General features: G+C 60.7%; 2 protein-coding genes and 1 long non-coding RNA gene across 9 annotated transcripts; 1 reads left to right on the plus strand and 2 right to left on the minus strand.

Annotated features, from left to right (window-relative positions):
- Positions 1 to 3,867: 3,867 nt before the first annotated feature.
- Positions 3,868 to 13,378, minus strand: URB2 (URB2 ribosome biogenesis homolog). 6 transcript variants are annotated; one of them, XM_045583593.1, is made up of 11 exons: positions 13,210 to 13,377; positions 11,638 to 11,776; positions 10,794 to 10,970; positions 8,426 to 10,495; positions 7,120 to 8,395; positions 6,497 to 6,657; positions 6,245 to 6,355; positions 5,781 to 6,023; positions 5,477 to 5,564; positions 4,948 to 5,087; positions 3,868 to 4,579 (listed from the first exon to the last, which is right to left on the minus strand). In XM_045583593.1, the coding sequence occupies exons 2-11, from the start codon at positions 11,761 to 11,763 to the stop codon at positions 4,382 to 4,384; spliced, it is 4,590 nt and encodes a 1,529-aa protein (XP_045439549.1). In that variant the 5' UTR covers positions 11,764 to 11,776; positions 13,210 to 13,377; the 3' UTR covers positions 3,868 to 4,381. The 6 variants fall into 6 exon arrangements, with proteins under 6 accessions (XP_045439549.1, XP_045439548.1, XP_045439547.1 ...); XM_045583592.1 differs by having other exon boundaries at positions 3,868 to 4,123; positions 4,398 to 4,579; positions 7,120 to 10,495; XM_045583591.1 differs by having other exon boundaries at positions 3,868 to 4,132; positions 4,375 to 4,579; positions 7,120 to 10,495.
- A 112-nt stretch (positions 13,379 to 13,490) lies between these two features.
- Positions 13,491 to 23,083, plus strand: TAF5L (TATA-box binding protein associated factor 5 like). Of its 2 annotated transcripts, XM_036443625.2 has the most exons (5): positions 13,491 to 13,687; positions 18,671 to 18,815; positions 19,148 to 19,252; positions 19,817 to 20,565; positions 21,253 to 23,083. In XM_036443625.2, exons 2-5 carry the CDS (start codon positions 18,674 to 18,676, stop codon positions 22,048 to 22,050), a joined length of 1,794 nt encoding a protein of 597 aa, XP_036299518.1. In that variant the 5' UTR covers positions 13,491 to 13,687; positions 18,671 to 18,673; the 3' UTR covers positions 22,051 to 23,083. The 2 variants fall into 2 exon arrangements, with proteins under 2 accessions (XP_036299518.1, XP_036299519.1); XM_036443626.2 differs by lacking the exon at positions 13,491 to 13,687 and having other exon boundaries at positions 18,694 to 18,815; positions 19,075 to 19,252.
- Positions 23,084 to 23,176: 93 nt separating this feature from the next.
- LOC123652593 lies at positions 23,177 to 23,548 on the minus strand. Its single transcript, XR_006742022.1, has 2 exons — positions 23,423 to 23,548; positions 23,177 to 23,357 (listed from the first exon to the last, which is right to left on the minus strand). It is a non-coding gene; the product is annotated as an uncharacterized LOC123652593 (long non-coding RNA).
- Positions 23,549 to 23,554: the final 6 nt, after the last annotated feature.

Below are 23,554 nucleotides of genomic sequence, written 5' to 3' on the forward strand. Positions count from 1 at the left end.
GGGCCGAAGAGCCGTATGTGGCTCTCGAGCCGCGGTTTGCTGACCATTGCTCTACACGGTCTCCCTCCCTGGCAAAGACTCTCTTCTTCCCCTCAGAGCGATTCTTAAAATACAGGCCTCCTGTGCGCCCCCCATTTCCTCACCACTTCTTCGTGCCTTTTCTTAAACAAATACCGCTTCATTGACTTCTGAGAGGAAGGGAGAAGGAGAGGGAGAGAAACATCCAAGATGGGAGAGACTCATGGATCGGCTGCCTCCTACAGTAAGGCGACAGATCGTCCAGGTGTTGGCGAAACAGTCCTGATTTCGACATCCGAGAGAGGATCCAAGATGGCCTCACAGCTAAACAGCTAGCCGCAGCCGCACACAACAATTTCAATAAAATACAACTAAAATATAAAATGGACATTACCCAGAACTACAGGAAAGTCGTCTGACTGGAAATTCTACAACGAGAAGCAAGGAGAAAGCCCAGAAGGAAGCGCGGAGGAGCTGGAAAAGCCTAAGGTACGGAGACGCGGTGCGCGGAGAGGACAGAGCCGGAGAGGAGGGAGGCCAAGTGCCTGGCTGGTGGTCCCCAGCGGGAAGGAGATAAAAGCTCCGACTGTGCTGGGCCCCAGTTCCGACTGCTCTGAACCCCAGTTCTAGGCCAGACCCCGGGGACCCAGGCTCAAACAGAAGGAGCTGGGCCGTAAGGCGGAACCTCAGGGGAGCGGTGAAAGGCAGAGCCCAGGAGGCGCGCACATTGCGAGCAGAGAAGGGATGGTCGGCTGTGCCACGGGATTGCCCTGGTGGGAAGGAGACAGGGGCTCCAGACTGCGCTGAACACCACCTCCAACTCCACTTCCCAAACAGTTCTGATTTCTAACCATTTTTCCCGCGTCCCAAGGCGGTTATAAAAAGTCCTGATTTTTCGAAAGATTGGAAACATTGGAAAGATTCTTTCCAAAAACCGGGACTTTTTTAAAACGCCGTGGGACGCGGGAAAAATGGTTAGAAATCAGGACTATCCCGCCAACACCTGGACGATCTGTCACCTTATCCTACACGCCCCCTACTGCAACCCGGGCCTGTGCCCTGACCGGGAATCGAACCTGGGACCTCCTGGTTCACAGGTCGACGCTCAACCACTGAGCCACACTGGCCGGGCTAGATGTTTTAATTCTATCCAGACGGACTTTTGACCAGGGAGGCCGAGTGGCCCATGGACAGGTGATGAGGGACCGGGAGGCCGGGTGGCCCGTAGACAGGGAACAGAGGAGCTGGCGTCCCTGCAGGCAGTGAGGTCGGAGGGGCGGGCGGTGGCAGAGGCTGGGTGGGCTGGGGGAGCAGCAGATGGACTCACTGAGTCCAGAACAGAGGCCCTTTCAGGAAATCCACAGCCAATGCCGGAGGGAGAGACTGTTGCTGTGGCAACGAGGGCTTGGGGCGGGGAGGGCAGAGGCCCTGGCCGTGAACCAGTGCGCTGAGAATGAACGGCAGAGAGTCGGGCGCCCCCCGGAGGCTCCGGCCCCTCCTCTCTCCCGCCAGGGGCGTGGGCTCCTCTGAGATCCAGGGACAGAATCAGACTCCAGCCGAGCCCCCTACGGCTGCCCTGCCCCCCTGGCCTTTCTAGGGTCTCCTGTTTGCAAAAGAGGCAGCGGCCAGAGGAACCCAAGGATGTTCTCCGCCCGCCCACCCCGAGGCCTCTGGCTTTTTCTCCTGAGCCCGCCCCGGGGAAGAGGGGCCTCTGGTTGAGGGAGGGATGGTGCTCCCTGCCTGCCCGCCTCCACAGCCTTCCGTGGGGCCTGTCCTGGGGCCCGGATAAAGGCAGGTCGGGCAGCAGGCGGACAGCCTCCCACACTGCCCTCAGGTGTGCGGGGAGCATCCCGCACGCACTGTCGGAGGAAGGCAAGCACCACGCGATCTCACTCATACGTGGAATCGCGTGCACAAAACACACGGCTGCACAAACTAGACCCAGAGGCAGGGAAGCATGGAGCAGACGCAAAGGCGGCGCCGGCAGCCAGGGGAAGGAAGGCCCAACTCTAGCACAAATCTTCGGGCCTCTAGTAAAAATATAAAAAGATAAATAAAAATGACTGTCCGATCACATGCATGTGAGGCACCTGCAGAGCGAGGGAAACAGCTAAAAACCTGGAGAGCCTTTGCTCCGTGGCCCTCCTGTAGCTTTAAGACTCTCCCGGCTGTCAAGGGTTCTAAGCTGGGGATGGTGGGTGATGCCCTCACCCCAGGTGTGGCTCCTGCAAGAATCGTGATTAGGGCTGTGGGCCGGGCACCGTCTTCAAAGACGCGGTCTCGGCCTTACATCAGCTTCGCGGTTGAAGTTGAAGCGGAACGTGTCAGCTCTGAGTCTGTCCCTCTGTGTGACTCACACGTCATCTGGCGTAGGCAGTCCTGCTTGCCCGTCCTGCTCACACTGGGGAGGAGGTGCGCTGGCTAAATGCTAGTTCTCTCTCCCACCGCTCTGGAAGCTCCATGTGGTTTCACGCCCAAATGCCATTTCTGTTCTGTGACATTTCGCCTCTGTCAGCACCCCCTGCTGGGTGCCTTCAGGGCCCCCCCTCCCCCAAACCACGGCTCTTTGTGGAGAACACTGGAGGCCCAGGACACTGGCAGCTTAGACATTCCAGCAGCCTCACCCCCGCCTGGGGGCAGATGCCGGGGAGGCCTGGGGGAAGTGGGGTGCAGAGATTGCTCATGCATCATCCTGCACGCATGCAGACTCCTCCGCTCACGCACGGTCCTCCTGCTTCTCAAGGAAATACCACCGCTCTGGCACCTGCCCTCACCCAGCCCTGAGGCCCGGGAGGGGCCTGTGACCACGTGGGTCGAGCTCCCGGCGCCCCCCTGAGCTGGGTCAATGGTTCTCTCGCATCGTTGATATTTCCCTCTCTGAAATCAATTTTAAAAACATTCTTAAAAAACAGCGTTGGCAACTCTTCTTTCCTGAGAAGGAAGGTTTGGAGTGCCAGCGGCAGTGGCGGTGAGGAAGCTGGACCGGCCCTGCTCAGGCGCGGGGCCCCGGGCTGGGAGGGCATGGGGTGCGCACCCCTCATTCCTCCTTCCTTCCTCCCAGTGAAGGCATCTGAGCTCCCTTCCCACTGCAGCTCTGCAGTGCCACCATCAGGACACCTGGGGGACTGCTCTGTGCCCGTCTGTGCCCCAGGGACACTCCAAAAGCAGAGGAATCAGGGCTAGAATCCTCGCCTTCCTGAACTCCCTGCAGAGAAAACAGCAGAGTCTCTGGAGGGTGTCTGAGAGAGGTGGAGCACTGGACCCCACGGGCAAAGCCAAAGACACGGCCTGGAGTCCAGCTCTGGCGACAGCCTGTGCCCTTGCTAAGGCTGCCTGCTGCTCCAATGCACCATCCCCACAGCATAGCCCACAGATACAGACAACAGGGGGCGCGGGCAGGTGCTGGGGGTGGGAGCACCGGGGAGTGGTCAGTGGGGGGGAGAGACTGTATGTGATGCTTTGAACAAAGAATTTAAATAAGAAAAATAGATTAAGAATGAAATGAAAAAAAAACCCACAAAGCACAAGTAGATTTTTATTGATTTCAGAGACGAAGAAGGAGAGAGAAATATCCATGATGAGAGAGAATCATGGATCTGCTGCCTCCTGCATGTGCCCTGACCTGGAATTGAACCCTGGCCTCCTGGTTCATAAGTGGCCGCTCATCCCGAGCGATGCCAGCCCGTGTGTCCTTAGATGGCGTACCGCTTCCGCCGTGTCCTCAGAGGGGGCACCGCCTCTCCCCGTGTCCTCCGACGGCGTACCGCCTCTCCCCGTGTCCTCAGACGGCGTACCGCCTCTCCCCGTGTCCTCAGACGGCGTACCGCCTCTCCCCGTGTCCTCAGACGGGGCACCGCCTCTCCCCGTGTCCTCAGACGGGGCACCGCCTCTCCCCGCGTGTCCTCAGACGGGGCACCGCCTCTCCCCGTGTGTCCTCAGACGGCGCACCGCCTCTCCCCGTGTCCTCAGACGGCGCACCGCCTCTCCCCGTGTCCTCAGACGGCGTACCGCCTCTCCCCGCATGTCCTCAGACGGCGTACCGCCTCTCTCCGTGTCCTCAGACGGCGTACCGCCTCTCCCCGCGTGTCCTCAGACGGCGTACCGCCTCTCCCCGTGTCCTCAGACGACGTACCGCCTCTCCCCGTGTCCTCAGACGGCATACCGCCTCTCCCCGTGTCCTCCGACGGCGTACCGCCTCTCCTCGCGTGTCCTCAGAGGGGGCACCGCCTCTCCACGCGTGTCCTCAGACGGGGCACCGCCTCTCCCCGTGTCCTCAGACGGGGCACCGCCTCTCCCCGTGTCCTCAGACGGGGCACCGCCTCTCCCCGTGTCCTCAGACGGGGCACCGCCTCTCCCCGTGTCCTCAGACGGCGTACCGCCTCTCGCCCTCGTGCTTGGCGCGGTGGTACTTGACATAGTCGCTGTGCAGCTCCTTGAAGCCGTCCCGCACGCCCGGGGGCAGTGAGGCGCGCAGGAACTGCACGTCGGGCTCGATGCAGAGGTCCAGGATGAGGTAGATGCCCTCCTGCAGGTGGCCCTTCACGGCCGGGTACAAGGTGACCTGGCAAAGGACACGCCCGTGAGCGCCAAGGCAGGCCGGGCGAGGAGTTCCCACGTCTGCCTCCAACCTAACACACCGTCTTACACCAGCTGACATACCTGAGCATGCCTATCTCAAGCTCATATTTCAGGAAAAAAATAGAAGCCAACTCAAGTGTACAAAAACCTGGGCTGAAGCACCACAGGGGTCGCTTCAGGTAAACAAACACGCGACGGCCATGTGTTTACTGGGAGCAGGAAAACTTGGACTCTGGCCCTCGCTGGTGTGGCTCAGTGGATAGAGTCCCAAGGCCTCTGGCTTCTAAGGTCAAAGGTAAAAAAACCGAGAGGCACGAATGAGACCCGAGCGAGGCTGGGGAGCCGGCTTACCTTCTGCGCCTCGGTCACGTACTGGGCCACCATGAAGGGCGAGAACACGGCGAAGTCCTCGGCCCGGGCGGCGAGGTGGCTGTACATCCTCTCCACCAGGCGGGCGCACGCCAGCACCCCCGGCAGGTCCTCCGCGCCGCCTGCAGGGCAAAGCGTGTCCGGGCCCGTGAGTCCCCGCGTGGGCGCTCCCTCCGCTGATCCCACACGGTCCCCGCGGCCCCACGCTCCTCACAGCTCTCCTCTCTCCCGCTCTTTAACCGGCTCTTCGTAAAGGGAGGAGCCCTGGCTGGTGCGGCTCAGTGGGCAGAGCGTCGATCGGCCTGCGGACTGAAGGGTCCCGGGCGTGTACTATGGTTGTGGGCACATCCCCACTAGGCGTGCGCAGGAGGCATCTGACCCATGATTCTCTCTCATCGTTGATGTTTCCCTCTCCCTCCCTCTCCCAGATCAATAAAAACGTATATCTGTATAAAAAGAGCAGCTTACTGATTTTCAGAGAGAGAGAGAGAGAGAAAGGACGCCAAATTACCTTTGTCTCTCTGCCGTCCCTCACGTATCACGGACAGCACCAGCCGGTGGAAGCAGTTCAGGAAAGAAGGGATGGCCTTCAGCATCACCTGGAACGGACACGGACACGGGAGCTCAGGGCATGTGTGCGGGTTGCGGGCTCCATCCCCAGTGGGGGGCATGCAGGAGGCAGCCGGTCCGTGGTTCTCTCGTCACTGAGGCTTCTCTCTCTCCCTCTTCCTCACCGAAGTCAATCAAAACACATGAAAACCAAAAACGAGAAAGGAGAGGCTGCTGTCCGGCCCTCCCCTTGGGGTGGCACTGACCTTGGGGTGGCACTGCAGGATGGCGAAGAGCACGCTGTGCGCCCGCGGGAAGACGCGCCCGAGCTCCGGCGGCGCCAGGCGGTCCAGCGGCACGGCCAGCAGCACGCCGAAGGCCAGGCTGACGTGGTGCGGGCTGCGGATGGCGCCCTCCCCGCGGCGCAGCAGCGCGGCCAGGACGTCCAGGGCGGACTCCACCACCGCCACGGCCGCGGGCTGCTCCTGGCACGCCTCCCGGGTCTGCAGCTGCGGGAGGAGAAGAGAAGGAGGGAAGGAAGGTGGTTCTAGAAGAATCAACAACAAAGCCCGAGGCGGCGGCGGCAGGAAGGGAGATGGCCTGAGCCAGGCTGTCCCCGCTCCCGTCTGCCCGGTGAGGTCCATGGGCAGGTGGAAGCGACGAGGCCGCCCCGCCCTGGGTCTGGGCGGAAGAGGGGGGGGGGATCGGGGCGAGGGGGGCCCACACTCACAGTCAGGGCCGTGATGATCTGGGGGCTCGCCCGCCAGAACAGGCTCGCCTGCCCCTCGCTGACCGGGCAGTCCAGCAGCAACTTGATCAGCGTCAGAGCCGACAAGATGGCCTGCGGAGAGAGAGGAGAAACGTGGCAGAGACCGCCCCGCCGAGGCCCCCCCGGGACCGCGCGGCCGCTGGCGCCCCATCCGTGTGCCGGCTGGGCGAGGCCCGGCTGGGAGAGGCCCGGAGGGGGGGGGGGGTCACCCACCGGCCGGTCCGCGCTCCACGCGTTCCTGAGGTCCAGCCCTCGGAGCACGCACTGCAGCACCGCCCGGAAGTCCTCGGTGCTCCCGGCCTCCAGCAGGCGGGCGAGCAGGGCGCCCAGGTGGGGCTCGATGGCCTGCACGGCCGGCGCCGGGACGGCGGGGTCTGCCGGGAAGACGGGACCGGACAGGGGAGGGGGTACATCAGAGCAGCCGCGGGCCGACATGGGGTGCAGCCGGGGACCCGCAGGTCCAGAAGGCGCTCGCATACAACGCCCGGCAGGCCTAACACGGACGGGCGGCTGTTACTGTCCCCACCCTGCACCCCGTCTTTACCTGCTGCATCCGGCACTCAGGGCCGAGGGACCGAAGGATGAGACGTGTGTTCCCCGTTTCCCACAAGCTGTGCGATCCCCGACTCGGGGTCTCCATGCCCCTCAACCCCCTCCCCAGTGCAACGGGCGCCCCAGCTCCAGCCCCAGCCCCTGGGGCCCCCCCTGCAGAGTGTCGGCCACACGCCAGGCTCACCCGCCATCCCCCTGGCCTCCGGGCCCCTGTAGGCCGCTGCTAACGCCTGCCCCGCCCGCCTGCCTGCACCTGACCTCTGGCCCGAGAGGAGGCCTCTTACCTGCGAGGACCCGTCTCACGGAGTGGAACACGGCGTCGAGGACCGGCTCCCCCGTGGGGTGCAGCTTGGGGGCCCGTACAAAGAGCGCCAGGAAGTGCGTGGCGGCCCCAAAGGCCGGGGCGTCCTGGGCCAGGGCGGGCAGCTCGGCCAGCAGCTGCGAGTACACGGTGCGGTAGAGGGCCGGGTGCGAGAGCCGCGTCCCGTCTGGGGTTTGGGACGTCTCGGTCTCGGTCTCCGGGTGCAGGCCCAGGTCGGCCTCCAGGAGCGCGCTGACCGCGGCGAGGGGGGCGGCGGGCGGGGGGCCCCGGGCCGGCCAGGGCTGCAGCGCCTCGCCCGTCCGCAGCACGGCCTGCCGCAGCAGCCCCGGCAGCGCCTCGGGGGCCTGGGGCTGCGGCCTCCGCTCCCGGACCACGGGCCCCAGGGCGCGGCACAGGGCGGTCAGCGACACCAGCAGGAGCTGCCGGCCCGGGGGGCTGCACTGCCCCGGCCGGGCGCCCGTGGCCGCCTCCGAGAGGAAGGCCAGGATCTTCCCGAAGTTGAGCACCAGGCTGTGCTTGGCCTGCACCAGCGCCTGCAGGAGCTGCTCCAGGAAGGTGCCGGCCGCCTGGAGGAACTCCCTCCAGGGGGCGGCGTCCACGTCCCCGTCCATGTCCACGCGCCGCCCGCGGCAGGCCCTGAGCAGCGAGGTCAGGACGATCTCGCAGAGGTCGCTGGCGTACATGACCTTGAGCACGGCGCGGGCGCTCCTGGCTCTCTGCAGGCGGCCGAGGAGCCGGTAGCAGGCCGTCAGGAACCTCAGGGCCTGGGAGGGGGTGCAGGAGCCCCCCGGGGGGGCCAGGGCGGCGGACAGCAGCAGGAGGAAGTAGCGTGCGTGGCAGGGGGCCGCCAGGCTGTCCAGCTGCAGGGCGGACACCACGTCCAGCAGCCCCAGGAGGCGCCTCAGCGGCCCCTCCTCCAGCCGGACGGGGAAGCCGCCCTGCACCAGGGAGAGGAGGTTCCGGGCCACGTCCCCCCTGGGCTCCGAGCCTTCGGGCCCTGCCTTGGCGAGCCCGGCTTCCCAAGGAGCCACGTCCCCGGGGTCCTCCTCGAAGAGCCAGGGCAGCTGCTGGCGGAGGGGCCCCGGGTCCCCCCGGACGCCCGCCCGCAGGACGCCGGCACACTCTTGGGCGAGGCGGGTCAGGAAGGCGGTGTGCAGGGTCTGCAGTTCAGGGAAGACGGGGCTGCGGAGCACGGCCTGGGAGAGCTTCCCCAGCGTGACCCGGGGCTCCCCCTCCTCCTCCTCCTCCTTCTCCTCCTCCTCGTAGGCGGCGGGGCCGTCCGGGGCTCCGTTCACGGGCAGGGTCCTCAGCAGCACGCCGGCCAGGTCCCGCACGTCGCCCGGCCCGAGGTAGGGCGCCAGGATGGTGAGGTTGGACACCACCAGGTGCCAGTGCGCCACGGGGTACGTGCCCGCACTCACCGTCCCCGCCTGCCCGTCCCAGGGAGCCGCCGCCGTCCCCCGGGCCAGGCTGTCCCGGCCGGAGGCCAGGATGTAGGCGGCATCGGCCCGCAGGGTCCCGAGGGCCTCTTTGGACGGGGAGGAGCCGGCGGCCTGCACCAGCGTCCTCTTCATTCTCTGCAGGTAGAGCTGCTCCAGGCAGTGCCTGCCCACGGAGTCGAAGCGAGCCGCCACCTTCTCGATCTTCCTCCAGCGGCGTGCTTCCACGCCCGGGAGCAGCGGGGGCAGGTCTGAGCGCTCCGGGGCCTCACCCTCGAGGGCCGCCGACGGCGCCGGGGTGCCATACCGGCTGCAGTTCAGGGCGAACGCGGCGTCCACCTGGGCCCAGGCCTGCGCCAGCAGCAGCACGGCGTCGCTGACCTTCTGCAGCCACAGCTCGGGGCCGGGGCCCCGGGGCGCCGGCAGGAGGCCCAGCAGCGGCTGCACCAGCTCGCGGAGCATCCGGTCCATGGCGGCCCGCGTCCGCCAGACCACGGGCAGGGGCGTGCCGGCGCCCGGGCACGGCGCGTGGACCAGCAGGCAGTGCAGCAGCGCGCTCAGGGACAGCGCCTGGAGGGCCGCGTCCACGTCGCCCCGCAGACGGGGCAGGACGGCGGCCTGGAACGTGTCCAGCACGAGGGCCCACGCGTCCAGGATCTGGCTGGGCGGCAGGTCCAGGAGGCAGTCGCGGAGGGCGGAGGCGGGGCCCGCGGCCAGCACCGGAGGCCTCGGTGCCTCGGGGGCGGCGGCCGGCCGGCAGACCACCCCCAGCACCCCCTCGAGCAGCCGCGGCAGCTGCCGGAGCCGGGCGTACGTCTGGAAGAGGGTGCGGAGAAGGGCCTCCTGGGCCCTCCTGGTCCGCGGCTCCGTCGCGTCGGCGCCCACCCACGCCGCGGCCAGCAGGCCGTCCAGGTCGGGCTCCAGGATGAGGTGGTTCAGCGACAGCAGCGCCCGGAGGCAGCGGAACCAGGCGGGCACGGAGGCCTGCGGGCGGCGGACCAGCAGCTCGGCCACGCGGCGGTAGAAGCGGAACTGGGCCTCCCCGTGGCGGATCTTGTCGGCCGCGATGTTGTAGATGTTGTTGCCGGCCACGGAGGTCAGCAGCTGCTCCACGGCCAGGAGCTCCGTGGTCCAGTCCGACGTGGACAGGCCCGGCTCCGACTCCGGCCCCTCGGGCAGGCGGGCCACCCGCAGGCAGCCGAAGAGCCGGGGCAGCAGCTGGAAGCACAGGAGCTGGGTGCCCTCCTGGAGGTAGGCGTCGAGGAAGAGCCTGTACAGCAAGGCCGCCGAGCCGGCCACAACGGCGGCACGGAGGGGCGGCTCGCAGAAGCCGGCGTCCGCCAGCCCGGCGATCACGGTGTCGGCGGGGGCCAGCAGGCTCTTCATGGCCCCCCTCTTGGCGTCCTCCGGCGGCGGCTGGTCCAGGAGCTCCTCCTTGTAGGACGCGAGCAGCTCGGGCTGGAAGGCCCCGCCGCGCAGCACGGCCTCCAGCTGGCTCCGGAGGTCCCGGCTCAGCGCCGGCCGCAGCTGGCCCGGCCCGGCCTGCGCCCATGTGCCCGCCGAGAGCAGGTGCCGGAGGAGCAGGCAGGGCTGGAGCAGGTGGCCGGTCAGCTCCCCGAAGGCCCGCCTTGGGTTGACCTGCTGCTGCTGGACCGAGAGGTACTGGCCCAGGGCCAGGTGGATGACCTCGAACAGCGGGGTCACCATGGCGGCGGCCTCCGGCTGCCGGCAGGCCGCCCAGCACAGCTGGCTCAGCAGGGCCACCAGCAGCTCCTGCCGGGCCGTGTAGGTGACCGCGAGGGCCGGCGTGGACAGGATGGCCTGGCAGCAGCTGAGCACCGCGCCGACGTGCCTCTGGGATCCCAAGAGGGAGAACTCGGCGATCCTCTCGTTGATGACCTGAGCGTTAGGAAAGCAAGCAAGCTCACAACTGGCCCTAAACCAACCCAACACCCCCCCCACACACACACACAAAATACAACAAATCAATCCACTCTCTCCTTGCCACTCCCTGGTGGAGGGGACAATTTGCATCTTAGCATTTTATTATGTAGGATTTTATTTCTTTCTCCCCCACCTTGACATTTCCTGCAAATTGATATCATCGACCCTAACACCAATAAGCCTCCAGCGCTGACAGGAAGTCGAGAGAGATGCATGTCACACACACAGCACCGCTCGAGGGAGGGATTCCCACCTTGACCAGGGAGATCTGGAGGGTGACCGTCTTTCCTTCCTTGAGGAGGCGCTGCAGCTTTTTGCTACGCAGAACATTATCTATATAGACCCACAGCCTTTCAACAATGTCCTCCCTCAGCTCCAGCTTCTTCTTATAAAAGGAGACCAGCGATTGCCTTGCCCAATCCAGTAAGACCTAAACGTGGGAGAAGAAGAAACAGACTCGGAAAATAAGCGAAGCTATTTGCGGGGAAATAAAAACGCCGGGCATCGACAGAGACAAACCAGGTCCCACCAGATCCCAATGCCAGGGGCACCCTCCCCTCTCACCCCCGCCTTCGGTAATAACCTACGACACAGATGCTTTCACATCGTAAAGTGATTATCATCACAGAATAAAAACAACTTGGTCTCATCTGAGGTAAAAAAAAAAAGCTTCATGCCGAGACCGGTGTGGCTCAGTGGCCAGAGCATCGGCCTGCAGACTGAAAGGTCCCAGGTTCGATTCCGGCCAAGGGCATGTACCTTGGTTGCGGGCACATCCCCGGTAGGGGGTGTGCAGGAGGCAGCTGATCGATGTCTCTCTCTCATCGATGTTTCTAACTCTCTATCCCTCTCTCTTCCTCTCTGTAAAAAAATCAATAAAAAATATATTTTTTTTAAAAAACTTCAAGTGAAAGCCTAGCAGTTTCTTCTAACTTCTCTATATAGTTATGCTCTATGTTTCCTTCCCCGGCTTTTTCTCTCTTCTTCTAACTTTTTTGTGTGTGTTTTTTTTTTTTTTTTACTAAATGTCAACATGCAGTCTCCATAACTGGGAATGATAGCAGGTTATAGAAACGTACGTTTCCCGTTAAACTTACTTGCTCTTTGTTGGGAAGGATGCACTGGTGGGAAATCCAAGCAAAGTGCGCTAGCTTTAGTTTATCTTCCCAGGAAGTTTTCTTGCTTTTAAGTTTAAGGGAAATGCCAGAATAAATGGCAGCCATTGCTCCACTTCACCTGCAATAGAACACGATGGAAAAAGTCAGGTCAAGGGCACACTCAACAGGCACCAGGAAATGAACATTACGAATCTTACTGTCTACATCACATGTGTCAAACACAAGGCCCGCGGGCCAAATCCGTCCCGCCAGGCCTTGCAATGTGGCCCGCACCGCGCTGTCATCACTGCACTCCGCTGCGTTTCCATCACAATGACAGTTTATGACTGTTCAGTAAACCATTCGGCCCGTGATTTAGGCTGGATTTTAGATTTTGGCCCCTTCTCTGATTGAGTTCGACACCCCTAGTCTACATAATACATATGTGTATATATATACACTGAGTGTCCAGATGATGATGATGATCTCTCAAAGCATCATAATCTATGCTCAAACATCGCATCCTCAAAGGTAAGTGAGTATGCATGAACTCAACTGGGCAAAACCCAAGGGAAGAAGATCCATTCATGCCGAAATCGGTGTTGCTCAGTGGATAGAGCGTTGGCCTGCGACTGAAGGGTCCCAGGTTTGATTCTGGTCAAGGGCATGTACCTTGATTGTGGGCACATCCCCAGGGGGGGGGGGGGGGCGTGTGCAGAAGGCAGCTGATGGATGTTTCTCTCTCACTGATGTTTCTAACTCTCTCTCCCTCTCCCTTCCTCTCTGTAAAAAGTAAATTATATATACCGTATATATAAATAAATACTCGCAGTCCATGCATGATTCTTATATAAAACTGTCAAACCGAAAGCATTTCCAGTTGGATCGCTTGCACTTTCTAAATAAATCCATGGGCTCTGAAATCCTACAGACCCCCCCTTCAGAACGTCCCCTCAACACGGAATGAGCAAACGCTGGTGAAGGGCGCTTGCATGGAGCGTTGTACCCCTCCCTCCACCGGACAGGCCGCGTCAGGCGCTGTCATTTTCCTGTTTTGTCAAAACGTCCAGCAGCACCCAACAACGAGTTCCTTTAACTCCCAAGTTCAGTAAGTTTGTAGCCATCGCCCGGGCTACAAGGTAGTTAAGTTACAAAGTGTCTGCACAACTGGCTACAAAGACGCCCAGGGACCCTCCTCCGGCATCTACCCCACGCTCGGCTCGGGGTACCCTCCCTCCAGCCGACCCAGCCCGAGGCGGACGGCGATCCCCGCGATTTCTCACGCAAAAGCTGCTCACGCGCGGCTACGGGCGGAATCCCGCCAAGGAGCGAGCACGACCCCGGGAGGGGCCGGGCCGGGGGCGGAGGGTCTCCCCCAAGGTAAGCGGCTCGCCTCGGGGTCCACCCTGAGTAGGGGCAGCGGGGCGGCGGGCCGTCCCCAGGTTGGGTGCTCCCCTCCAGGCGGATCCTGGTTCGGATCTAGCCTGCCCACGGTCCGCGGTCCGGGGTCCCCAGGTTGGGGCTCCCCTGTGGCCGGCGAGGATGGAGATCGGTCCCCAGGTTGGGGCTCACCTGTGGCCCCGGGCGGCCGGCGAGGAGGGAGATGGGTCCCCAGGTTGGGGCGCCCCTCCAGGCCCGGACGGACAGGGATCGCGGGCGAGGGCGGCCGTCGGGGCTCGGGGGCTGCTGCACCACGTGGGCCCGGCCCCGTTCCTTCCGACAGGCGGCGGCGGGCCGCGCGGGGCGGGGCGTGGCGAGGGGCGTGGCGCGCACGCCAGGCATCGTCAGCCGAGCGCCGAGGCGCCGCGCCCATTGGCGGAGACGGCGGCCCGAGCGGCCCAGCCCGCGCCGCGCGCTCCGCGTCCGTCCGTCAGTCATGGGGCGGCCGCCCAGAGCCGCGGCGGGGGCGGCGGGGCGCGGGGCGCGGGGGCCCGGCTGAGCCGCCCGGCGACGCGAGACCCTGCGGCGGGGACGCCGGAGGCGGAAGCGGCCCGATCCCGGAGGCGGCGGCGGCGGCGGCGGGGGGAGCCGGAGCCGCCTGGGATGCTCAGTGCGTGCGGGGCGCGCGCGGGCGGGGAGGCCGGGGCGGGGGTCGCGGGGCGGGCGGGCGCGCGCGCGGGCGGTGGCGGGGCCGGGGGCGCGCGGGCGGGCGGGCGCGGCGGCGGTGGGGGCGGGGCGGGCGGGGCCGGCGCTGCGCGGGCGCGGCGGCCGCGCCTCCGCCCTGGGCCTGCGAGTCCCGGGCGGGCGGGCGGGCGGCCGCGGGCGGCGTGGCCTGCGATCGGCGGCGGCACCTGGCCCGGGCGGCGGTGCGTTCCCGCGCGGGGTGGGTAGGTCCTGCCGGGTGCGGGGGCCGGACGATCGGCTCGGGACGGCCCGCCGGGCGTGGGGGCACCGGTCCCCATCTCCTTCTGGCGGAAGGAAGAAGGAAATGTCTTCGGGCCGAACTCCAGAGTCAGCTTCGCACATGGTGGTGGTGGGCGGAGGATGTGCAGCCGCTCCTGCCGGTGACAGGGAGATGGTCGGGGGGAGGCTGGTTGTGGGGGGTCACTGCCGGCGGATCCGCACCTGCAGGGCTCTCCGTGCGGGGCTTCCACGCCTGACAGCCAGGGGAGAGTGACTGGGGCGCTCAGGCGGGACTCGCGGTCCCCGGGCTTTTGGGACGCGTGTGGGGTGAGGCGTGGGTCCGCCGCGCGTGGATGGCGAGGACGGACAGGGGTGTCCTGTTAGACTTGGCGGAAGTGGAGCCCGGAGAGCTGGCTGCGTGCTCCCGGCACTTTGTGCGAGCGTCTGTCTGGGGCGTGCGCATCGCGGGGCGGGCGGGCGCGTGGGCTCCTAGGATCCCAAAAGGTGGGTGCCAACCCCGCGCCGTCCTAGATTTGACCTCTGACCTTGCAGGCTGGAGCCTGGGGATGATCCCTCAGGCTCAAGAGCAGCGTTTGGGTGCTGTGTTGGGCGGATCCGCAGGAGCGGAGGTTGCGGTCCGTAAGTTGACCCAAATGTGCCCTATACCTGAGTTGGGGGGGGGGGGGCCGCCGTGTCCCCCAGCCTAAGCCCGGGCTCTGTTTAAACATCTTGAAAAATGAGAGTAGGAAGGGGAGTTTGGCCACACTTTTAAACTCAGAGAAACTTGGCGAGGTGGGTGGGGGCTTGGGAACCACACAGGCCTGAGGTTACAACCATGGAACCATGCGACGTGGGTGGATCTGGGACAGGGGACCCCAGGCAGGACTAGGGTCGGCGGCCATGCCTGGCGTGGGGGGAGCACGCTGGGAGGATGGCCTGTTGGCTGTTACCCTTCCCCTTCTGTCAGAATGCCTGCCAGGTGCCTTGAGGGCCTGAGTTCCTTTGGTGACATGTGAAGTAAACAAGCTTTGGTTTTCGCTACCAAGATCCCATGCTTCCTGCTGCCTTGAAAGCCACTGTTAAACCAGAAAAACCAAAGCACTCTTCTTGGTGATTGGCGATGAGTCCGATGGGACGGTTCGGGGGCTCCTGCCTCTGAGCGGTGAGGACTGTGGGTGCTGCTTTCCCCCTGAAACTGGGTGCAGGTCTCACCTCGCTGCTCAGAAGCTGCGTGTGTATTGCGGGGGTCAGGGGCTTGTATGTGGTTGGGTGGTGTTGTTGTTTTTAATATATTTTTATTGATTTTAGAGAGGAAGTGAGAGAGAGACATCAGTAGGGAGAGAGAATCATTGCTGCCTCCCGCACACCCCACACTGGGCTCAAGCCTGCACCCCGGGCATGTTCCCCGACTGGGAATTAAACCGTGACCTCCTAGTTCATAGATTGGTGCTCAATCACTGAGCCATGCCAGCTGGGCTCAAGGAAGCGTTTGGAAGGAAGAGATGGTACAGCTGAGCTGAGCTGTGACGCGTGGCTGGGCCGTGGCCTAGTCAGGTTGGAGGGCCAGTGTGGGTGGCTCCAGTGATGCTCCATCCACTGAGCCAAACCGGCCAGGGCTCCCTCTCATTTTTTAACTTGAAGGAGGCTTAAGGAAGACGTACTGGCGAGACTTTGAAAACACCACAGAGACCTTCCATTCAGAAGTCTTTGTGTTTAGCAGGCTATTAAGTTTCCTTCTGGGAAGATGTATTGAAATGTATCTCTATCTTAGTGATCGGACAGTGTTTGTCAGTGATAAAAAGTAGCTCTTCTTTTTGTTTTGTTTCTTTAACAAAGTATTAGCGTTTAGTCATCAGAAATGTTTTGGGACACGTGGTGAGCTCACCTCTGAAAGCTGAGGTGCTGATGTTGATACACAGTAACAGCCACACTCCAGAGCTGTGCCGCCTGTCCATTATCCATTGCCCCGTGTGGTCACTTAAATTTAATGTAACTAAAATGTAGCATTCAGTTCCCTCATTGCACTGGTGTTTTGGGGGCTGGGGGCTACAGACTAAACAGTGTAGACCTAGAGCAGCTTTGTCAGTGCAGGAAGTCGAATTGGATAGTCCTGCTCGATGAAAAATTGGAGGTTGTTTCTCTCTCTCTCTCTCTCTCTCTCTTACTCTTTCTCTCTTTCTCTCTCTATCTATCAAGCCTTGCTCCCTTCTATTCTCTCTAAAAATCAGTGGGAAAATATCCTCGGGAAAAATCTCTCTCCAAGCACCCCTCCACTGACCATAGATAGCATTTGCATTTGAACTTGAGCGGGTGGAGTTAGGTGCCATCATCTTAAACGTGTGCTGGGTTCCCAGGAGTCTTTGCACCCCAGGCTCCTGTGGTTTCTCCTGAAAGGTTGTTACTATGAAGCAGGGAAATAATCATGTCCCCGATTTACAGAGCAACTTTGTTGGAGGATTCAATACACAGCGTGGGCTATTGACCCATGAGAAAGAGATACATATTGTGTGAGAATCCTCCTTTTAAATTCCAGAAATACGGATCATGGGACATACAGGGAAAAGTTCAATGATCACCTCTTTTTTACCTGGAAAAGTTAAGGCATTGTATGGAAGTTTAAAATCCTGGGAAATTCTGAAATTTCAACAAAGATATAATAATTATATCCAAACTCAATTTACATTTTAAAGACTTTTATCATTTAAAAGGCGAAGCAGGTTAACTTGAAATTACAATATATGTCTGAGACTCTCCAGTTACAGGTCTATTTTAAGGAGTTGGGTTTTTTTTTAATGTGTCCATTTATGGATATTATTACTATGGTAATCAATTGTGGGGGCGGGGACTGACTTCTCTACAGATCTTTATTTTATTTTTTATATATTTGTACTATTGTATTTTTTTTTTACAGAGGGAGAGGGATAGAGAGTCAGAAACATCGATGAGAGAGAAACATCCATCAGCTGCCTCCTGCACACCCCCCACTGGGGATGTGCCTGCAACCGAGGTACATGCCCTTGACCGGAATCGAACCTGGGACCCTTGAGTCTGCAGGCTGACACTCTATCCACTTAGCCAAACCAGCTAGAGCCAGATTTTTATTTTTTAGAATTTCTAAACATGTTTTTACTGACTTTTAGAAAGATAGAAACATCAATGTGAGAGAGAACCATGGATCAGTGCCGTGTTGTAAGCGCTCGTTCGGATCCATGGAAATGGCCATTTGGGGCCACTACCTTGGACAGGTTTGGTAAAATGAGGATTTACAAACCAGTTTCCAGCGGTCCCAAATGTGGCCAGATTTCCTTAGCTTCCCTATTCACGCCCTGCTGTTGACCCCCCTTCGGCTCTCCTATCTTCCCCCTTCCTCCCCCGCAGACCCACACACACATTGTCACACCCCGAGGACACTGTGTCGCCGCAGGGCCTGTTCCCGTGCCTCCGTGTTCCCATCTCCCACATCATTGTTCTTTAGAGATACGGTCCCTGACTCCCCCCTCTTGCTTGGAACACGGAGGGACACGTCGATACAAGGTACATCCCCATGGCGACGAGAGATGGGTCGTGGGAAATCTGGACAAGTTTTAGCCTCGGCTAAAATACGAGGAAATGGGGCTGCTTCGGGAGAGTTTGGAGATGGAACGTTCTTGAAGTTTGATGAAAAGCAGCTTTTAGCCGGAGGGCTGTGGGGGGAGAGCAAAGCTAATGGGTTGATGGAATAGCCCTGGCTTCAGGCCAAACTGGGACAGGCCTGTCGCCATCTCTCTGCCTTTAATTTTTTCCCCTCTACATATAACAATGAATCAGGGTCTTGGGGCTGAAAGTGTTTACACACACACACACACACACACACACACACACACACGATGCTTAAGTGTCGCCAGGTTAGGGACCCAGGAGGATCTTGGGAGCCGACAAACTGATACATTAGCTAACCACAGAGAAACTGGTCTGTCTGCATTGATGGACAGGTGCATGCGGAGCGGGGACCCCCACTCTCCAAGTAGCAGCAATTCTTACGTTAGCAATTACAGAGTCTTCACTTACAAATAACCGAAGCAAGAGGAACAGTTGTGATCATCTGAACAGTAAAGATTTATTAAATTTTGAAAAATAATAATAATGGAAGCCCTCGCCGGCGTGGCTCTCAGACGGAAGGGTTACACGTTCTATTCCCAGGTTGAGTCCCTGGCCCCCGTGGGGGCAACCAGTCGATATTTCTCTTGATGTTTCTCTCCCTCTCCCTTCCTCTCTGAAATCAATGAAGATATATTTATTTAAAAGGGGGGGGGGGGCGGGGAGCATAGCATTCCCTGTCCCCATTAGCAGCCTCTCCCTTTCCCGGCATCACTTCATCCAGTTCCTGAATTCCCCAGGCCTTTGCTTGGGTGCCGCCTCCCGCCTGCTTCTCGGCCTGGGGAGCCGGCAGGAGCCCAAAGGGCCCCACATCCCGCTGGTCTTGTGTGCGCGTTGAATGTGTCTAAGGAAAAGCTCGGGGTGGGTGGGGGAATCTGGGCGTTCAGTGGAGTCGGGGTGATCCACCGGCTGGTATTGGAGGAGTCGGTGTTATTAGCCACTTACGGGACTGGTTCTTTCTAGCATTGATTTGCCACGAGGGAGGCATCCCAGCTGGATGGGATGCGCCCCCAGATCCCTGACGGCCCCGTGTTCTGGTCCCCCCTCCCTCCAGGTCATGAAACGGGTGCGCACCGAGCAGATTCAGATGGCCGTCTCCTGCTACCTCAAGCGCCGGCAGTACGTGGACACCGACGGGTCCCTGAAGCAAGGCCTGCGCCTGTCCCAGACCCCCGAGGAGATGGCAGCCAACCTCACCGGTGGGTGCGGCCGCTCCGGGCCGGCGGCAGGAGGCAGGGGGAGGCACGGCAAGGTCCCTTCCGCTCCGAAGCCAATGAAAATATGTGTTTTTAAATACCTCCTTTGCCCGGCCGGTGTGGCTCAGTGGCTGAGTGTCGAACCAGGAGGTCACAGTTCATTTCCAGGTCAGGGCACAGGCCCGGGTTGCAGGCTCCATCCCCAGTAGGAGGCAGCCTATCCATGATTCTCCTCATTGATGTTTCTCTCTGAAATCAATAGAAATATCTGTTTAAAAGAATAATAATAATAATAATAATTCTTTCTCCATCCCTATCGTGTGCCTTCTCCTTAGTCCAATCAGAGTCCGGCTGTGCCAACATCGTGTCCGCGACCCCGTGCCAGGCCGAGCCCCAGCAGTATGAAGTGCAGTTCGGGCGGCTCCGGAACTTCCTCACGGGTGAGTCCTCAGCACCAGGAGCCTTTCCCGGGTTAGAACAAGTCCTGCGGCCCTAGCCAGTGTGGCTCAGTGGATAGAGCGTCGGCCTGCGGACTGAAAGGTCCCAGGTTCGATTCCGGTCAAGGGCATGTACCTTGGTTGCAGGCATATCCCCAGTAGGGGATGTGCAGGAGGCAACTAATGGATCTCATAGATGTTTCTAACTATCCTTCTGCCTTCCTCTCTAAAAAAATCAATAAAATATATATTTTAAATAAAAAATAGCCAAAACCGGTTTGGCTCAGTGGATAGAGCATCAGCCTAAGGATTCAAGGGTCCCCGGTTGGATTCCGGTCAAGGGCATGTACCTTGGTTGTGGGCGCATCCCCAGTGGGAGGTGTGCAGGAGGCGGACGATCAATGTTTCTCTCATCGATGTTTCTAACTCTCTATCCCTCTCCCTTCCTCTCTGTAAAAAATCAATAAAATATATTTAAAATAAATAAATAAGAAAATAGGGTCCCGACCCCGTGTTGTGTGCCGGGGGATGATGCTGACTGTCGAGCCCTCCCCCTTTCCGTTGTAGATTCCGACTCGCAGCACAGCCACGAAGTGATGCCCCTCCTGTACCCCCTCTTCGTCTACCTCCACCTGCACCTGGTCCAGAACAGCCCCAAGAGCACGGCCGAGAGCTTCTTCAGCCGCTTCCACGGCATGTTCCTGCAGAACGCCAGCCAGAAGGACGTGGTGGAGCAGCTGCAGGCCACGCAGACGCTCCAGGACATCCTGTCCAACCTCAAGCTGCGCGCCTTCCTGGACAACAAGTACGTGGTCCGCCTGCAGGAAGACAGCTACCACTACCTGATCCGCTACCTCCAGAGCGACAACAACGCCGCCCTGTGCCGGGTCCTCACGCTGCACATCCACCTGGACGTGCAGCCCGTCAAGAGGACCGACTACCAGCTCTACGCCGGCAGCGGCAGCGGCGGCAGCGGCGGGGGCGGCTCCTCGCGGGGCGAGGGCAGCGGCCTGGAGCCCGCCGACATGCCCGGCCCGATCCTGCAGAACGAGGCCGCGCTGGACGTCCTGCAGGAGAGCATCCGGCGCGTCAAGGAGGGCCCACCCTCGCTCACCACCATCTGCTTCTATGCCTTCTACCACACGGAGCAGCTGCTCAACGCCGCCGAGATCTCCCCCGACGGCAAGCTGCTGGCGGCCGGCTTCGACAACTCCTGCATCAAGCTCTGGAGCCTCCGGTCCAAGAAGCTGAAGGCCGAGCCGCACCAGGTGGACGTGTCCCGCATCCGCCTGGCCTGCGACGTCCTGGAAGAGGAGGTAGGGGTGGCGTTCTCCCTTCCCTGCGCCTGTCTCGCGCGTCTGCTTAGAATGTTCTTTCCAGACAGGACTGATCTTACCGAGAAGGGGCTTCTTGACTTCAAACCCTCATCCGATAGCAAACGAATGCTGGGTAGCCTGCAGCCATTGAATTATGCCCATGCCTAACCTCAGAAGAGATGAAAATTATTATTTTGGCAAAACCGGTGTGGCTCAGTGGATAGAGTATTGGCCTGCGGACGGAAGGGTCCCAGCTTCGATTCTGGTCAAGGGCGTGTGCCTTGGTTGCAGGCACATCCCCAGTGGGGGGTGTGCAGGAGGCAGCTGACCGATGTTTCTCTCTCATCATTGATGTTTCTGTCTCTGTCTCTGTCTCTTCCTCTCCCTTCTCTGAAATAAATTTAAAGTGTGTGTGTGTGTGTGTGTGTGTGTGTGTGTGTATTCGAGGCCCCGTGCATGAATCCGTGCATGGTGTGGGGTCCGGCCAGCCTGGCCAGGAGGAGCGGACATGGGCGGTTGGCCGGCCTGCCTGCTGGTCGAACTCCTGGTCGAGGGGACAATTTGCATATTAGCCTTTTATTCTATAGGATAGACACTGAGTGGCCAGATTCCTCCACCCCCAACCCCCGGATTTTGTGTCCCACGGAGACCACTAACCATCTCTTCTTCTGTCCCTTTGGGGCCCAGGAGGAGGAGGAGGAGGCCACGGGCACCGAGATGAAGACGCTGCGGGGGCACTGCGGGCCTGTGTACAGCACGCGCTTCCTGGCCGACAGCTCGGGGCTGCTGTCCTGCTCCGAGGACATGTCCATCCGGTACTGGGACCTGGGGACCTTCACCAACACCGTGCTGTACCAGGGCCACGCCTACCCAGTCTGGGACCTGGACATCAGCCCCTACAGCCTGTACTTCGCCAGCGGGTCCCACGACCGCACCGCGCGGCTGTGGTCCTTCGACCGGACGTACCCGCTGCGGATCTACGCGGGCCACCTGGCCGACGTGGACTGCGTCCGCTTCCACCCCAACTCCAACTACCTGGCCACCGGCTCCACCGACAAGACCGTGCGGCTGTGGAGCGCCCAGCAGGGCAACTCGGTGCGGCTGTTCACGGGCCACCGCGGCCCCGTGCTGTCGCTCGCCTTCTCCCCCAACGGCAAGTACCTGGCGTCGGCGGGCGAGGACCAGCGGCTCAAGCTGTGGGACCTGGCCTCCGGGAGCCTCTACAAGGAGCTGCGGGGCCACACGGACAACATCACCAGCCTGGCCTTCAGCCCCGACAGCAGCCTGGTGGCCTCGGCGTCCATGGACAACTCAGTGCGCATCTGGGACATCCGCAACAGCTTCTGCAGCGCGGCCGCCGACGGCTCGTCCGGCGAGCTGGTGGGCGTGTACACGGGCCAGATGAGCAACGTGCTGAGCGTGCAGTTCATGGCCTGCAACCTCCTCCTGGTGACGGGCATCACGCAGGAAAATCAGGAACATTGATTGATTTTTTTTTTTTTTTTTTTTTTTAACCCTCGTGGTGACGGACCGGGCGGCCGTGGGGCGAAGGCTCCAGGCTGCATCTTCCGATTGAATCACTGACTGACTGTGAAAGACTCCCCGCCCCTCCCATGTCCCTCACCCCTTCCTTGGTCTCTCCCCCCTCCCCCCAGTGTCGAGGACACGGGGGCGGGGCGGGAAGACGGACAGGTGGTGCTGGTGGTGATGAGTGGACTCAAGATCAAGAATGGAGATGCTCTGGAGGGGAGGGTGCACATTCTTCCAAAGATGCCCCCCCACACACAACGGCGAGAGCACCTCCTGTCTGTCTCCTCCTCCCCCCGCTTTGTGGAGTCATGATGCTGCTGACCTGATCTGCCAGGGCCCCGCTTTGGTCCCAGGAAGGTCGCAGGTCACAGCCTCTGGCGGGAAGGCAGGGGTGGGGACGCGGGACGAGGAAGGGGGGGTGAGGGTCATCCTTGGGAAGGCCGCTCCTCTCCCGTGACAGAAAGCAGGATTTTTATTATTGTTATTGTAATTATAGTAATTATTATTATTATTATTATGGAGGAGGGGAAGCCTGGCTCTGGCAGAGGCACCTCCCTGCTCTCCACCTTCAGGTCTGGCTCCTGGCACTGGGTCTGATGCTTGGCATTTGAGGTTCAGGGAATTCAAGGGCTCTGGGGGCGCAGTGTCTTGTGGGAAAGGGAGGACTTCTGGGCGACAGGTGGGACACCCGAAGGGTTCCTAGAAGCGGGTGCATCCAGGGGAGGAAGCTTCGGACTCGTGCAGTGATGGTGGGAAAGCGAGACCTCGTGGCTCACTTCTGTGAACAAGCGCCCCCCCTCCCTCTCCCCCCCTCCCCCGGAAATGTCGGGAAGAAATGGAAATAATGTGAGGTGATCAGTCCAGAGGCAGAGCTGTGGCTTTTTCGGCCTTTCGCTCCTTGAGGTCACAGCTCCCGCCTCCTGCATCGAAACAGCAGCTTGACAGACACTTTGTGAGACAAACTGTTAAGTCGAATGCACACGTCTAACCCCCACCCCCACCCCCACCCCCAGGATAACGCAAGGTCTGATTGGTGGGGAAAAAGGATTAAATCTTTCTGGTTTTTTTTTTTTTTTTCCTTCCTGAAAAAGAGTTATTTTGTATTTTGTTTTCTATTAAAATGTATTTAGTTTCCCAAAAAAGAAAAAAGTGTTGGCATCTCATTTAAGCTGTGAGGAGAGGCAGGTGTGGCCTCTCTCCAGGGGGAGCCAGGGCCTAGGCCTGACCAAGCCCCTCGGAGGGGCACCCTGATCCGCTCTTCACTGCTCAGCTTGTTTGGAATCACGCTTCCCTGGTGGTCACGTGGACCACCGATCACATTTAATACCGTGGATGCATCCCCGACTGCCGCCCGCCGACCGGAGACTACGTCTGTGTCGCCATCCAGAGTTATCTGGTGAGATTCTACGTCGTTTCCTCCTCTGAAGACACCGTTATGGAATCGCTCAGGGGGTGTTAC

This window comes from Pipistrellus kuhlii, unplaced genomic scaffold, assembly GCF_014108245.1.
Source record: "Pipistrellus kuhlii isolate mPipKuh1 unplaced genomic scaffold, mPipKuh1.p scaffold_m20_p_197, whole genome shotgun sequence".
Lineage (NCBI taxonomy): Eukaryota > Metazoa > Chordata > Mammalia > Chiroptera > Vespertilionidae > Pipistrellus > Pipistrellus kuhlii.